At 35.6% G+C, this 14,730-nt stretch overlaps 1 protein-coding gene across 3 annotated transcripts in view; it reads right to left on the minus strand.

The window, feature by feature from the left end:
* Nucleotides 1–1,227: 1,227 nt before the first annotated feature.
* Nucleotides 1,228–14,730, minus strand: part of CAPZA2 (capping actin protein of muscle Z-line subunit alpha 2) — a 57,198-nt gene continuing 43,695 nt past the window's right edge. For 2 of the 3 annotated variants that reach the window (XM_033194755.1, XM_033194753.1), the window contains exons 6-10: nucleotides 13,485–13,564; nucleotides 9,497–9,575; nucleotides 7,668–7,739; nucleotides 4,027–4,089; nucleotides 1,228–2,755 (exon numbers count right to left, since the gene is read on the minus strand). In XM_033194755.1, the coding sequence (XP_033050646.1) occupies nucleotides 2,615–2,755; nucleotides 4,027–4,089; nucleotides 7,668–7,739; nucleotides 9,497–9,575; nucleotides 13,485–13,564 (435 nt within the window). In that variant the 3' untranslated portion in view covers nucleotides 1,228–2,614. The remainder of the gene's footprint in view (nucleotides 2,756–4,026; nucleotides 4,090–7,667; nucleotides 7,740–9,496; nucleotides 9,576–13,484; nucleotides 13,565–14,730) is intronic. The other variant, XM_033194754.1, reaches the window with a different exon arrangement.

Raw genomic sequence — 14,730 nt, forward strand, 5'->3', positions numbered from 1 at the left:
GTCTTGCTGATTTTACCTTTAGGATGTATCTAGACCTCACTGCTTTATACCACGTCTACAGCAACCGCCTCAGTCCAAGCCAGCATGCTCTCAATTAGATAACTGCAGTCGTCTCCTAGCTGTTCTCCCTGATTGTACCTTTGCCACCACACTTCAACCTACTCAGCAAAGCAGCCACAATGGCTCCTACTAAAATTACATCCCTGAGCTATAGGATACTCTGGGTTTCCATTCTTCTTTCACTTTAATAAATGCCATTCTTTTATTATTTTGAGATGGGGTCTCCCTGTGTCACCCAGGTTGGAGTGCAGTGGCTCGATCTCTGCTCACTGCAACCTCCACCTCCCAGGTTAAAATGATTCTCCTGTCTCAGCCTCCTGAGTAGCTGGGATTACAGGTGCGCACCACCATAACCGGCTAATGTTTTTTGTTGTTGTTTTTAGTAGAGACAGGGGTTCAGCATGTTGGTCAGGCTGGTCTCGAACTCCTGACCTCGTGATCCACCTGCCCTGGCCTCCCAAAGTGCTGGGATTACAGGCGTGAGCCACCGCACCCGGCCCAATAAATACCACATTTTTTTTTTTTGAGACAGAGTCTCACTCTGTTGTCCAGGCTGGAGTGCAGTGGCACAATCTCAGCTCACAGCAAGCTCCGCCTCCCGGGTTCAAGCCATTCTCCTGCCTCAGCCTCCCAAGTTAGCTGGGACTACAGACGCCCACCACTGCGCCTGGTTAATTTTTGTATTTTTAGTGGAGACGGGGTTTCACTGTGGTCTCGAGCTCCTGACCTCGTGATCCGCCTGACTCAGCCTCCCAGCGTGCTGGGATTACAGGCGTGAGCCACCACGCCCAGCTGCCATTCTTACACAATAAAAGACTAGTCTATTCTGTGCAATCATTATTTCAGACTGTTCTAAATTATTTTTGATAAATCTTCCATCTCACAAGCAAATCACCTTACAAACAGTTGCATATATTTTCAGTAATGCATTCCAGACTAGAACAGACAGGAAACTGATGACTTTCATGGGACAGAAACTCATGATGGCCTGATAGAACTAAGTTTGTCAATTAGATCTAGTATTTAGGTCACCATCATCAAACTTTCAAATGTATATATTTTAAAAAGGAACAGACAATTAATGTTACCAATTCATTTTCTTTAGGAATCCCAATGTGTCAAAACTTGTGTTTTAAAACTAAAAGAAAAGATGATTTAGCCAAAATGTCATATTTTCATATTATATTCTCAATGCTTTCAAAGCCCAACAGTGATTTTAAAAAGAAATTAAACAACATGCTTTCATTGAATTTTTAAAAATCTATACAATTCAAGCTAATGAAATATTTTATTGTACATAATAAAAGTGGTGTTTTTCTAAAAAAAAAAAAAAAAAAAAAAAAATTTTCCAGGCCCAGACGTCTGTAGGAGTACGTGAGGAAAGGATTCCACTCAAGTATAATAAGCAATACTCTATTGAATGAAACCATAACTCCACTTCACTCCCTATGGTAAATACTAACATTCGCCACAGGCTTGAAATTCCTGTAGCATCAGTAGAACTATTTTTTAAAATATTACAAACATGCTTATGATGCACAGGAGGATGAAAAAATTTAGACTGTAACCACACACCATATGTAATCCCAGCTTTTCTAATTTATAACCAGTTAAGAATTACAATATCCAAAGAAAGTATTTTAAAATATATATGCTCACTGGTAAGTGATTTTCTACTCAAATAAATAGGAAAATTTGCATTTTAATGTCACATTGAATTTCAGTACTTTTCAATCCAAGAAAAAAAAAAAAAAACCGAGACATGGTTATGAGTTAAGGATTATATATATTACAATTTGCCTCGTTATAATACATTTGTGGCTTTATGATAAAAATAACTCAGGGACATATGGAATTCAAGCTGATTTGCGTAACTGTCACAAGAAAAAAAAGCATTAAATGCATTTCTGAAATAAGTATTTTCATTTAATTTCAGAATCTCAAAACAGCATTAGACCTTGCCTTGTTTAAAAAAAATTTAGTTCAACACTAAGCTAGCTAAATAACCTTGAAAGGTTTAAACACAATTGATATAGAAAATGCTTTCCCTCTAATCTCAACCTTACATAAATGGAACAGGTGAGGAAGAAAAGGTAGACAATTTCTTTAGCAGCATATATGGCTAAATCCATCAACCACCTTAAACTAGAATGTCCATTATTGACCCCATTAAAAAGAACTGGGGAAATATCAAAAATTACCCACTTCATAAACCAAAAGACAACAATTTTAGGGTTACAGTTAGTAAAATATTTTTGACACACTTCAAAAACTTTTAACCATAAACTAGAAGAATCATCTCTTCTTCATTGTTAAGAAAGAAAGGCCTAACAGAAAGACATTTAAACTAAACTGAATTTCAATCCTCTTAGAACAAACAAAATGAAAAATAATGGTTGATTAGCTAAGCTTTGTGCTCTAATCAAACTAATTAATTACAGTGATTTTAAATGGCAACAGCCCATCTGACTGGGCAGCTTGACAGTTCAGAATACTTTTGCAATAATTTTTTAACGCAAAGACACTAAAATGATCCGGTCATGCAATGTTCATCTTATGCATTCTGCATCTCTTTGCCAATCTTGTAGCTAAGGATCTTGTTCCAATCAATCTTAGTGCGTGTAACTGGCAACTGTCGACGTAAGGCTTTGAAAGTAGTGTCCGACATTGTCTGATAATTCTCACTGATGGCAGTCTATGAAAAACAATAGTTAGAAGTTTAAAGTAAAGCAAAAGAACAGAACAATTTATAAAGCATATAGATGTTTTCAGAGTAAGTTTTATTTAAGCAGCCCATTTCACTGTTTTTAAACAGTCAAAAAAATCCCAACATTGTTTTAAAAGTTGTTTAAAGGCAGCTAGAAGAAAAAGCCTATAATAATTTTGAATAATTAAACTTAATGAAAATTATAAATTAGATTTAATATTTGTGTCCTCGTTTTGAATTTATTTTAGTATGTCAGAACAATTTATGGATTATTATTTTTAAGGAGTAGAAACTTGTCCAATTCACAAATTAAATGCTTAAATTCAAGAGTGTAGTTTAGAAGCTGATAAATAACATAAAAAGTAAAGCACAAAATGAAATGTGATCTAAGCAGATTGCACATAATCCAAATGGTAAGACAGCCTGAATTAAAATTTCCAACCAGAAAAAAAATAGCCACTTAAAGTCTGGCATATTTTGACTGATACAGATTGAGCACCCCTAACTGAAAAATCCGAAGTTTTCAAAACTTGAAACTTTTTGAGCATCAACATGACGCTCAAAGGCAATGCTCACTGGAGCATTGATGCAGATTTCTAATTTTCAGATTACGGAAGCTTGAGTGGTAAACATATAATAAATATTCCAAAATCCAAAAAAAATCTGAAATCTAAAACACTTTTGGTCCCACGCAACTCAGATCAGCGATACTCAATCTGCACTCAGAAATTACAGTTGGCTAAAACCTAGTCTTTTTTTTTTGAGACGGAGTCTCGCTCTGTTGCCAGGCTAGAGTGCAGTGGCATGATCTCGGCTCACTGCAACCTCTGCCTCCCGGGTTCCAGTGATTCTCCTGCCTCAGCCTCCTGAGTAGAACCTGCCACTACAGGCACATGCCACCACGCTCAGCTGATTTTTGTATACAGACGGGGTTTCACCATGTTGGCCAGGATGGTCTCGATCTCTTGACCTTGTGATCCACCTGCCTCAACATCGCAAAGTGTTGGGATTATAGGCATGAGCCACTGTGTTCGGCCTAGTCTTAGTATTTTTAAAATACAAAATATTAATGGAATTCAATTTACTTGCCACTGTTTTTGCCTACACTTTAATAAGTCTGCCCTTGTGTTAAAAATAGACACACAACAAAAAGACTCTAACTGATGCAATGGAAAAATTCAGCCTTTGGCTGAAATTCAAATTTCAGTGCCATTAATTCATACGTGAGTGTAGCTTATATAGTATTTTAAAAATCATACCTGGTATTCATTTTCTGCAGCTTCTACAATCTTTATAAATTCTTTTGCTGTTTGCACTTCATTCTGAATAAAAAAAAAAACAACAAAATAAAAATTGTAATTTAAAACTAAACCACTATTACTTTAAAATATATGTATGGTTAATGTAATGTTACAATAAATAACATAGAAGGAAATTATGACAAAGAACAAATATTGTAAGATCAATTATTGTAAGTCTAAGGGGGAAATAGGTAAAATTATTTTAAAAGTCTACAGAATAAGCCTGTCTCAATGTTTAGCTGGTTAAGGGAAGTGAAATCTCAATGATATACACATTGATGAAAAGTTCAATTTTAAACACTGGACATGCATTCCAATAGACAACCTTTATGGGTAAGAAGTTTGGTAAAGATTTCTAATTTATGACTCTTTATCTAAATATTGTTAAATATTTACTGAACATTATGTAACAGAACAGTGATACCAAAAAAAAAAAAAAAAATCACTAATCAGGAAGAACGTATTTTTCTGGAAATTTCTTTTAACATGCCAATAGATGGGTTTGTTTGCTTTTTCCTAATAGTAAAGTTAACAGAATCTAGATTTAAAAAATAAAACAGTGTTAATGTAAAATTCTCTAATACCTTATACTTTATATATATGGTGTAAAAATATAAAACAATGAAAACCTCCTAAGATAGAGTAAAAATGGTCATTCCTAGAAAAAATGAGCTCAAGCTGGCATATTAGTCAAGTTTAATTACTATGACCATCTCTCAAAACGCCACACTCTGTAATTTTGTGGACAAATTTCTCTTAGGAAGTATCTGTTTTTTTGTTTTCTTTTTTTTTGAGACAGGGTCTCAGCCTGTAGCACAGGCTGGAGTGCAGGGGTGTGATCTCGGCTCACTATAATCTCCACCTCCCAAGTTCAAGCAATTTTCGTGCCTCAGCCACCCAAATAGCTGGGACTATAGGCATGTGCCACCATACCCGTCTAATTTTTGTTATCTTTAGTAGAGACAGGGTTTTTGTATTTTTAGTAGAGATGAGGTTTTGCCGTATTGGCCAGGCTGGTCTCACACTCCTGACCTCAAGTGATCCACTGACCTCAGCTTCCCAAAGTGATAGGATAACAGACGTGAGCCACCGCACCCAGCCAGGAGGCATCTTTGTTCAATGTCAAACTCCCCCAAACAAGATGGCACCATACCCTTATGTGAATAATATTGAATGCACTAATTACATATGATATATAACTATATGGAGTAGAACATCTTGTGGAAAATCAGACATTAGTAAGTTTTTTTCACTGGCAAATTTTGCAAGGACAGTACCAATTAGGTCAGAGCAGAAATCACCTAAGTGCTAATAAAAAGTTTTTTAAAAGATAGCTTCAGGGGCTGGGTGTGGTGGCTCATGCCTGTAATTCCAGCACTTTGGGAGGCCAAGGCAGAAGGGTTGCTTGTGGCCAGGGTTTGAGACCAGCCTGGGCAATATGGTGAGACCCCATCTCTACAAAAAATAAATTAGCTGGGCATGGTGGCACATGCCTGTAGTCCCAGCTACTAGAGAGGCTGAGGCAGGAGGATCGCTTGAGCCCAGGACGTCGAGGCTGCAGTGAACTGTATTCACACCACTGCACTCCAGCCTGGGCAACAGAGTGACACCTTGTCTCAAAAAAATACACACACATATATATATATGTATATGTAAATATATAGCTTATCTTCTTAGGTAGCATCTGGCTTAACACATTTATACATGTTTCTTAAAGTTAAATGCTTTCTTGAGTTAAAAATAAAGTTTTCTTTAATATTTGTAAATTGTATATAAACAGTGGATGTTTATAATACACAGATACTTTTAGGTATATGACACAAACAAATGAGAAAATGTCACTGTTAATGTTATACTGTCAATATCCATGGGGTAAGAAAACCAAAAGCCAAACTTTTGGAGGCCAAGGGGGGTAAACTGCATGAGTCCAGGAGTTCAAGACTAGCTGGGCAACATGGTGAAACCCCATGTCTACCAAAAAAAAAAAAAAAAAAAAACAGCTGAGTGTAGTGGCACGTGCCTGTAGTCCCAGCTACTCAGGAGTCTCAGATGGGAGAATGGCTTGAGCCCTGGTGGCACAAGTTGCAGTGAGCTGAGATCATGCCAGCCTGGGTGACAGAGCCAGGTCTTGTCTCAAAAAAAAAAAGAAAAAAAGAAAAAAAAAAAAATCAACAAGGAAACAGTTGCATATGCAAGGGAAAGAATGTGTGAAAGAATTCTGTGGAGAAATAAAACCAAGTTCAAAAACTCTTAAATTTGAAAGATGAACTTAAAAAAAAAACTTCATTAAATCATGATCCAAATAGCTACACAATGAAAAGATACAATACAGTTTAAAAGTTAGGTAGAAGATCATAGACCTAAATGTAAGAGCTAAAACTATATAACACTTTTAGAAGAAAACACTGGAGTAGATCTTCATGACCTTGGGTAGGCAATGGTTTCTATTAATATTTCAAATCTCAAATGACAAAAGAAAAAAATCAAAACCAAAATCTTCTGTTTTGCAAACAATATCATCAAGAAAGTGAAAAGACAACACACAGAAGGATGAAAATATCTGAAGTCATATATGTGATACACTGGACATCCAGAATATACGAACAATTACAACTCAATAATACAAATGTGAATAATCAATTAGGAAATGAGCAAAGGATCTGAATAGGTATATCCCCCCGAAAGATATACAAATGATCAAAGCACATGAAAAGATGCTCAAAATCATAAGCATCAAGAAAATGTAAATAAAAACCACAATAAGATACTACTTCAAACTGACTAGGATGGTTATCATCAAAAGGACATATTTTGGAAAAAGATACAGAAAAATTGAAACTCTTATACACTGCTGGTGAAACTATAAAATGGAAAACAGTCTGGCAGTTCTTCAAAAGGTTAAACATAGTTACCAAATGACCCAGCAATTCCACTCCTATGTCTATACCAAAAAGAAATTAAAATATCTACACAAAAAATAGTACATAAATGTTCACAGCAGCAAGTAGAAAACAGAAATGTCCATTAACTGAAGAATTGATAAAATGCGGTATGTCTACACTACACAGTAGTATTTGGCAATAAAAAGGAAAAAAGTACTAATACATGCTCCAAAAGGATGAATGTTGAACATGTTAAATGAAAAAAGCCAGTCATAAAAGACTATATATTATGATTACATTTATATAAAATGTCCAGCACAAGCAAATCCACAGAGCCAGAAAGTAGATTAGCCACTGCCTGAGGCTGGGAGGGTTCTGGGGGAAGGGCTGGGTAGAATAGAGAATGATTGCTAATGGTACAGGGTTTCTTTTAAGGAGCATGAAAATGTTCTGAAATTAGTGGTGACTGCTGTCCAACCCTTTAGTAAAAAAAAAAAATTTGAAGCTTATACTTTAAATGAGTGAACTGAATGGTATACAAACTGTATCTCAATAAAGCTGCAAAAAAGTTAGGTACAGGTTTGCAATTACTTATCTTTAATCTATCAGAAAACACTTTAATCTGAAGCAGAAATATTACTTAAAATGTTCATTCCAAAACTGTTCTGCTTTTAAAGAAGTATTAGGTTAAATTTTATTGTGGAATTAATTACTTACAGACACTGTTAGGGAATCTTGTATATCTTTATGACTCACTAGCTGAACATTACCATCTTCATAATAATGAACCTATTAGAAAAAGAAATTACAGAAACCACATTACAGGAATCATCAAGCTCCTCATTGCTTCAACAAGCATATCAATGCAGATGGATTACATATTTCAGCTCTAGTCTAGACTTCTCTGCTGAGCTCCAGAACTTGTGAACTCTAGCAAAACTCTCCCTTCCCTCAGCCGAGTGAGGAGACTAGTTAGAGACACCCCTGTAGTTATTCAGGCAAGCCTTCTATTGACCTGACTGTTGGACATTTTTGCCTCACAATCATTCATTCTACTGGTACCTAACACCAAGATGTCCAAATCTGAGCTCACAATATTCCCTCCCAACCCTGCTCCTCTTTTGTGTATTTCCACCAACCACTTAATTCCACAAACTCAGACATGAATTTACTCAACAAACATTGAGTGAGTGCAATAAATATACTGCTACTACGTAAGGTTCTGAGGGTATACGGGTTTTAGAAAGACACAGTCCCTGATCTCATATTTCAGCACAACATGGCAAAGGTATGTATAAAGTATGTTAGCAGTACTCCAGATTCTTTCTGTGGGTTAAAAAAGGACTTCAGCATATTTCAGAGAGGACTAGAGGTATATGAAGTTGGGGAGAGCAATAGCTGGAGAAATATATACAGGTAGCAAACCAGTCAACTCCGGGCCTGTATGTCATACAAATATGTCTGGACTATCTGGTAGATAACAGTGTACCACTAAATGGTCTTACATAGTCAAGTAACATATCCACATTTAAATTTAAAAAATTATCTTTTTGATGGCAGTGTGAATGCCAAAGAGTCCAGCAATTCAACAAAACAACAATCATATGCTAAATGCTGAAGATTGTACCGTAAACCAGACAATCCTTGCTCTCAATAAGCTTTGGTCCTACAAGAGGCACTATTTTAGAAATTGCTGTAATTATCCAGGTAAGCGCCACCGAGGCCTAAGTGAAGGAATAATAATGCTGACAATAATGACTACCATTCATCGAGTACTCGGTGTCTGTCTCTGTTCTAACCCTTTTAGCCATATTAACTAAATCGTCCAACAATCATGCATGCTTTTTTTTTTTTGAGATGGAGTCTCACTCTGTTGCCCAGGCTGGAGTGCAGTGGCGCAGTCTCGGCTCACTGCAACCTCTGCCTCCCGGATTCAAGCAATTCTCCTGCCTCAGCCTCCCAAGTAGCTGGGATTACAGGCACGTGTCACCACACCTGGCTAATTTTTTGTATTTTTAGTAGAGGTGGGGTTTCACTGTGTTAGCCAGGATGGTCTCGATCTCCTGACCTTGTGATCCGCCTGCCTTGGCCTCCCAAAGTGTTGGGATTACAGGCATGAGCCACCGTGCCCGGCCAATACATACACATGTTAATACATGCATATAATATAGTTATACAACTACACACATGCATATATTAATATTATACTTCACCACACTCTACCCAATTCAGAGGAGAGAAGTACACAACTCAAACTCAGAAGATGAACAAATTGTATCTGAAGAGCAGACCAAATGGCAGCATCTAATTTTAGCTGTGTTTTATAATCTGTTAGCTATCCTTGCAGATTTTTGACGACTAGGGAATGAACTGCCAGGTTATTTAAAATATTTAAAACAGCACTATTGTTTTTCCCATTACCCCAAAACAAAGACCTGAAAAAGAACTATATAAAATGTACTATGAAAATGTAAACTTAGGAATTAGTTGTTTCTCTGTTCAGAATCTTCTTAAAGATCAGTAAACAAATTCTTTTTATTTCATACCTGAATTTTCAAGATGCCAACCACCTGAGTGGTTGAAGGAGTGATTGTAAACTTCCATTCTGACCTCCAACGACCATTCCTTAAAAATAAAAACAGCAGCTGTAAATAAGGTAGGGAAAATAATTTGAATCAATTTTAAGTTTCAGATTATATTTCATGCTACAGTGTGGGGGATGAACACTGGACATTAAATTTTCAATCACCAAAACAGTCAAAAAGAATCAAAAGCTTAAGTCCAGTTATGATACATATTTAATTTAATCTTCACCCTACTGATAAGAAAGAACTTACATAATGGATTTAATGCCAGAATTCTAAAGCTAAGGCTTAAAATACAATTCAGGCTGGTGTGTGTGCAGTGCTGTTTGCCACTAATTGATCACAATTAGTTACAGGTTTCTTTGTTCCGTCTCCACTTGACTAGCCTTAAAAAAACAAAACAAAACAAAAACCAATACAAAACTAAGTCATAAGCTACTGTGGAGAAAAATTTTAAGCTACTTCTTCAATTGTATCACTTATATTTCCAAAATAAATGGAATAAATGTTTAGATTATCAGGGGATTTTATAAATACACTCAGTGTAGTTTAACATCTACTGAATGATACAAAGTACCATATAATTTAAAAAGAATGGCTAGTAAATGTTATACAACACTCTTAAGGAGGTTTTGATAACTGGAAATAAAGGACTATAGTTATTAACATGAGGTTTTTAAAAATATTCCAATTTTATGTTTAAGTCGCCATATAAAAGGCATTTCTCTGCTCCTGAAATGATTTTTGGTATGCAAATACATACTCATGGTTTGAAACTGAGAAATTACAAACTGGTATGTTATTACTTTTTGTCTACCAGTGAATTTTATCTTTCTTTTTGAACAAAATTCTGGATGAGTAGTATAGCTTTTGATACTCTATTTTGCTGACAAACTTTTCATGGTAACTTTTCTTTTTGTCTCTGTTTGCTCTTTGCAAGCTAAGGAAATTCTGATACGTTAGCTTTTTTGAACAGTATATAATAGTCACAGGGTAATGAATCACTATACTGGCTTTTGCTAGACAATGATTTCTGGGTTCAATATTCATGCAGTCTACCCAATCATAAAGTCTATAGAATGATAGTACAAGTTGAGTCTTCCTAATTCAAAAATCTGAAATGCTTCAAAACCTGCAACTTTTTGAGCACTGACACGATGCTCAAAGGAAACGATTAATAGTGCATTTTGAATTTTGAATTTTTGAATTAGGGGTGTTAAACCGGTAAGTATGATGTAAATATTTAAAAATTTGAAATCCAAAAGACTTCTGGTCCCAAACATTTTGGATAAGAGATATTCAACCTGTATTCTCATACTTACAGTTACACTGAATATTTGGAAATTATTATTAGAACAATGTATATGTTTTACAAAATAACAGATAATTAAAACATGTCTTGATTTGAGTGACTCATTCAAGATTTTTCAAAGAAGCTTGGTTGGAAAAATAACTTTTGTTTCATGATTCCAAAATAAGTATTCCTTTTATTGAGGTTGAAAAAATAACTTTTGTTTCATGATTCCAAAAGAAATATTCCTTTTATTGAGGTATTAGTGCCAAGTCAACTAGTGAGTCCTTAGCATATACAATACTGACTAGGACAATATACATTTATATAACCATTGATTATAAAAAGCAAAAAAAAAAAAAAAAATTCCAAACCAAGTAGTGTTACCAATTTGAGAACTATTTCAAAAGATTCTTCCAAAGGCATTAATTACTACAGTAACAGTAAATGACACTGAGTAGATAGAACTCTTTCATTAGTGGAGTAAATGGCCAATATGTCCTAGCCTTTAATTCTATTCTGCCCCTCTCTTATATTAACTCTTTAATTAAAAGTATGTATTCACTCAACAAATATTTACATTAAGCCCCTAATACTGCTAGACCCTGGAGAAATGGTAAAGACTAAGAAGAGAAGGTATCTACTGAAACCTAAGAAACATCTAAGACTAGTTGCTTCTGATTTTTACTCTACCTATATTTTAGATGAACTGAAGTATATTTCTTTTTTTTTCTTCTTCTAGAGACAGGGTCTTGCTTTGTCACCCAGACTGAAGTGCTGTGGCGTGATTACAGCTCACTCAGGCTTGAACTCTTGGGCTCAAGATATCCTCTTGCCTCAGCCTCCCAAGTAGCTAGGACTACAGGCATGCACCACCATGCCTGGCTAATTTTTTTTTTTCTAGAGATGGGGTTGTACTATGTTGCCCAGGTTTCTTGAACTCCTGGCCTTTGGCCATCCTCCTGCCTTGGTCTCCAAAAGTGCTGGGATTATAGATGCCTGGCTTGAAGTACAGTGCTTTGTATTAACTATTTAGATTTTACTGAGACTATTGTGCCATGATATTATCACTTTGGAAAAATCATATCAAAGCATATAAAATACATTTTTTTTCTAGAAAGTGAAAGCCATTAACTTAAGTGATACAATGCTCATAGTGATGGTTTAGGAAAAATTACCCTTGTAAAGTGAAATAGTGAGAATAGAAAACTCAATGACAAGTCGGGCACGGTGTGAACCTGTAGTTCCAGCTACTTGAGAGGCTGAGGCAGGAGGATCACTTGAGCCCAGGAATTTGAGGCCAGCCTGGGCAACACACCAAGACTCTGTCTCTAAAAAGAAAATAAAACTCAAGGACAGACATTTTCTCCATTTTATATATGTTAAAGCTGAAAGGAATTAGATTTCAAAACGAATTAGTAAACTTATTATAACATCTCCAATGTATTATAAAGAAAACCTTAGTAAAAAGAATTTTCTTCTAATAGTAGTTCCATCTCAACAAGATTGATTTTATTATGTATTTCCTGGCATACATAACATCAATTAGTAATAATTTTATAAATATTGATTGCTTCAGGATTCCAGTAGATTAATGCTACAAGATTTTAGACCCAACATAGAGAAACCACACTTATATTAAGTCCATAAAAGTAACGCTATATGCCAGAACCTTTAGGGAACTGCGGCTAGTCATTAAGGCATATGTTTACTTATGGCATTGGTTTTCCTTCAGTGACGATGGATCTGCATTCCTCCAAATATTCTTGGTTAACCTTGCAACCTTGCATTTATTTCTGAGATGGCTAAGTAGTGGAGCAACCTTGGGCCATGAACCCAACTGGCCCAAAGGGGTTACCTGTTACTTTACCTTTAATAGCACCACCGACCAACTTGGCTAGTGAGTCAAAGCCTAATATACTAAAAGGTAAATATTATGACCATACTTATTCTGGTGACCTCAGCATGTAAAACAGGGATAAATGTAAAGATTTCATTCAATTATGGACTTGTAAGGTCTTAAAGAATCTCAGAAGTTTATAACAGGTGCTCAGAAATAGTCTTGTCTAAGAATAAAAAGGACCAACAACTTGTCAAAGGTCCAAGATCAGTAGGGTCAATCAATGCTCCTGAGGGCTTGATGTTTCTAAGGAATAAGGGAATGATTTGTACACAAAATTACAAGGCATGATTGTAATCTGCCTCATTGTATAAAACATGTCATTACTTCTTCACATTGGCTAACCAAGTACAAAGCAATCCTCTACTTCAGAGCCACAAAGTTCACAAAAGCAGCATCATTTTTTGCTTTATAATTACCTCTGTTCTCCTCCACATTAGTTTCATTCAGGAACAGCCCCTTCACAGAATGAGCATATGGACTGCCAACTGGTGTTCTTGCAGGCACACATGCTCCCTCAGGATGCTGTTTGCTAGTCCCATTCTCTTTTCACTGAATGTCGATGGATTTACCACTACCTTTAATGATTAGGCTGTTGAGCAAATTTACCTTCCTTATATCAAAAGGCTAAAATTTTGTATCATGTCTAGATTGTTCCTAATCATAAACAAACAAGGTGTTGCCCAAATCACTAAAGCGAGAACTACAAAGACTTAAAACAATGCCAAAACTCCCCAATACCCAAGATTTTAACTTACCAGAAGTTTTTTGCTTGGAACTGATGGCTTTCTATGCATGCAATAATGGTTTGCTGTCCATCTATTTTTTTGCCATACACCTTATTGGCAAAGAAAATAAGCATAAGAATAAATTTAGGGTCACGGAATGTCCAACTTTAAAAATCTATAAAATACTGCAAATTGCACAGTACTTTGACAAGAACACATAAAATACAAAGTAGGCCATCATTCCAATATAGTAGCTAGAAAAACATGTTCTCAAATATTTATGCCTAATCAAATTATTAGTGGACCACAAAAGGGGACACTAAATAAAATTTATTAAAATTAATTGTACTCTGAAATATTCACATTCTAGATAATCTACTTTCATAAGTAGATAATTTATTTTAAATATACAGATGCTAATCTAGCTTTTTCCATGCAAGTGAAAACTGGACCTAGCTTGTGGTTATCACCTTTGTTCACTTCACAATCTTAGGAGCTGCTGCTTCTCTAGTCATTTAAAAGTATTGGAATAAATTAACTTACTTGTAAGTGAGAAAGGTTGTTAAGAGAATGTCTGTGATGTATCACAATGTTATTGCACGTCTTGCCTACTGCTTTAAAAGTAATAATTAATTTCTGCCTTTCAATCCTCTAGAACAAATGAGGACTCTACTCCCTTACTCTCGTTATTTCTCCAAAATAATTCTGATGAACAAGTTACAATTCAAGTAATAGATATTTGAAGTTATGTTGCAATATTTCTCAAATAATTAGAGAGCTAGATACTTAAGCAGAGCACATGAATTTTTGTCCTAACCAAGAAACTTCCAAGAAAGAAATGGGGTATGCTACTGGTGATATTAATAATTACGTTGAGAAAGCAGGTATAAACTGGGATATACGGTAGAGTTAGGTTGGTGGGGTAAGCAGAGGCCATGCCATCCACAGGGCCTTTAAGCCACCTTCAAAAGCCTGGACTCTAAGTGCAATGGGAAATCTCTGAAGGATTTCAAGCAGGGAATTTTGATAACCTGATTTGCATTTCAAAAGATCACTTTGGCAATGGAAAAGGTCACTGAAGCACAAACTGCGGGTGCTAAAAAAGCCTGTCAGGATACAAACAATATTATGAAATTTTTAAAAAGAAATGTATTCCTACTACCATATTTTGTATTTCCTTTTTCTTTTTCTTTTTTTTTTTTTGAGACAGAGTCTCACTCTGTCGCCCGGGCTGGAGTGGAGTGGCATGATCTCGGCTCACTGCAACCTCTGCCTC

Source organism: Trachypithecus francoisi, unplaced genomic scaffold (assembly GCF_009764315.1).
Source record: "Trachypithecus francoisi isolate TF-2019V2 unplaced genomic scaffold, Tfra_2.0 Lachesis_group4, whole genome shotgun sequence".
Taxonomy (NCBI): Eukaryota; Metazoa; Chordata; class Mammalia; order Primates; family Cercopithecidae; genus Trachypithecus; species Trachypithecus francoisi.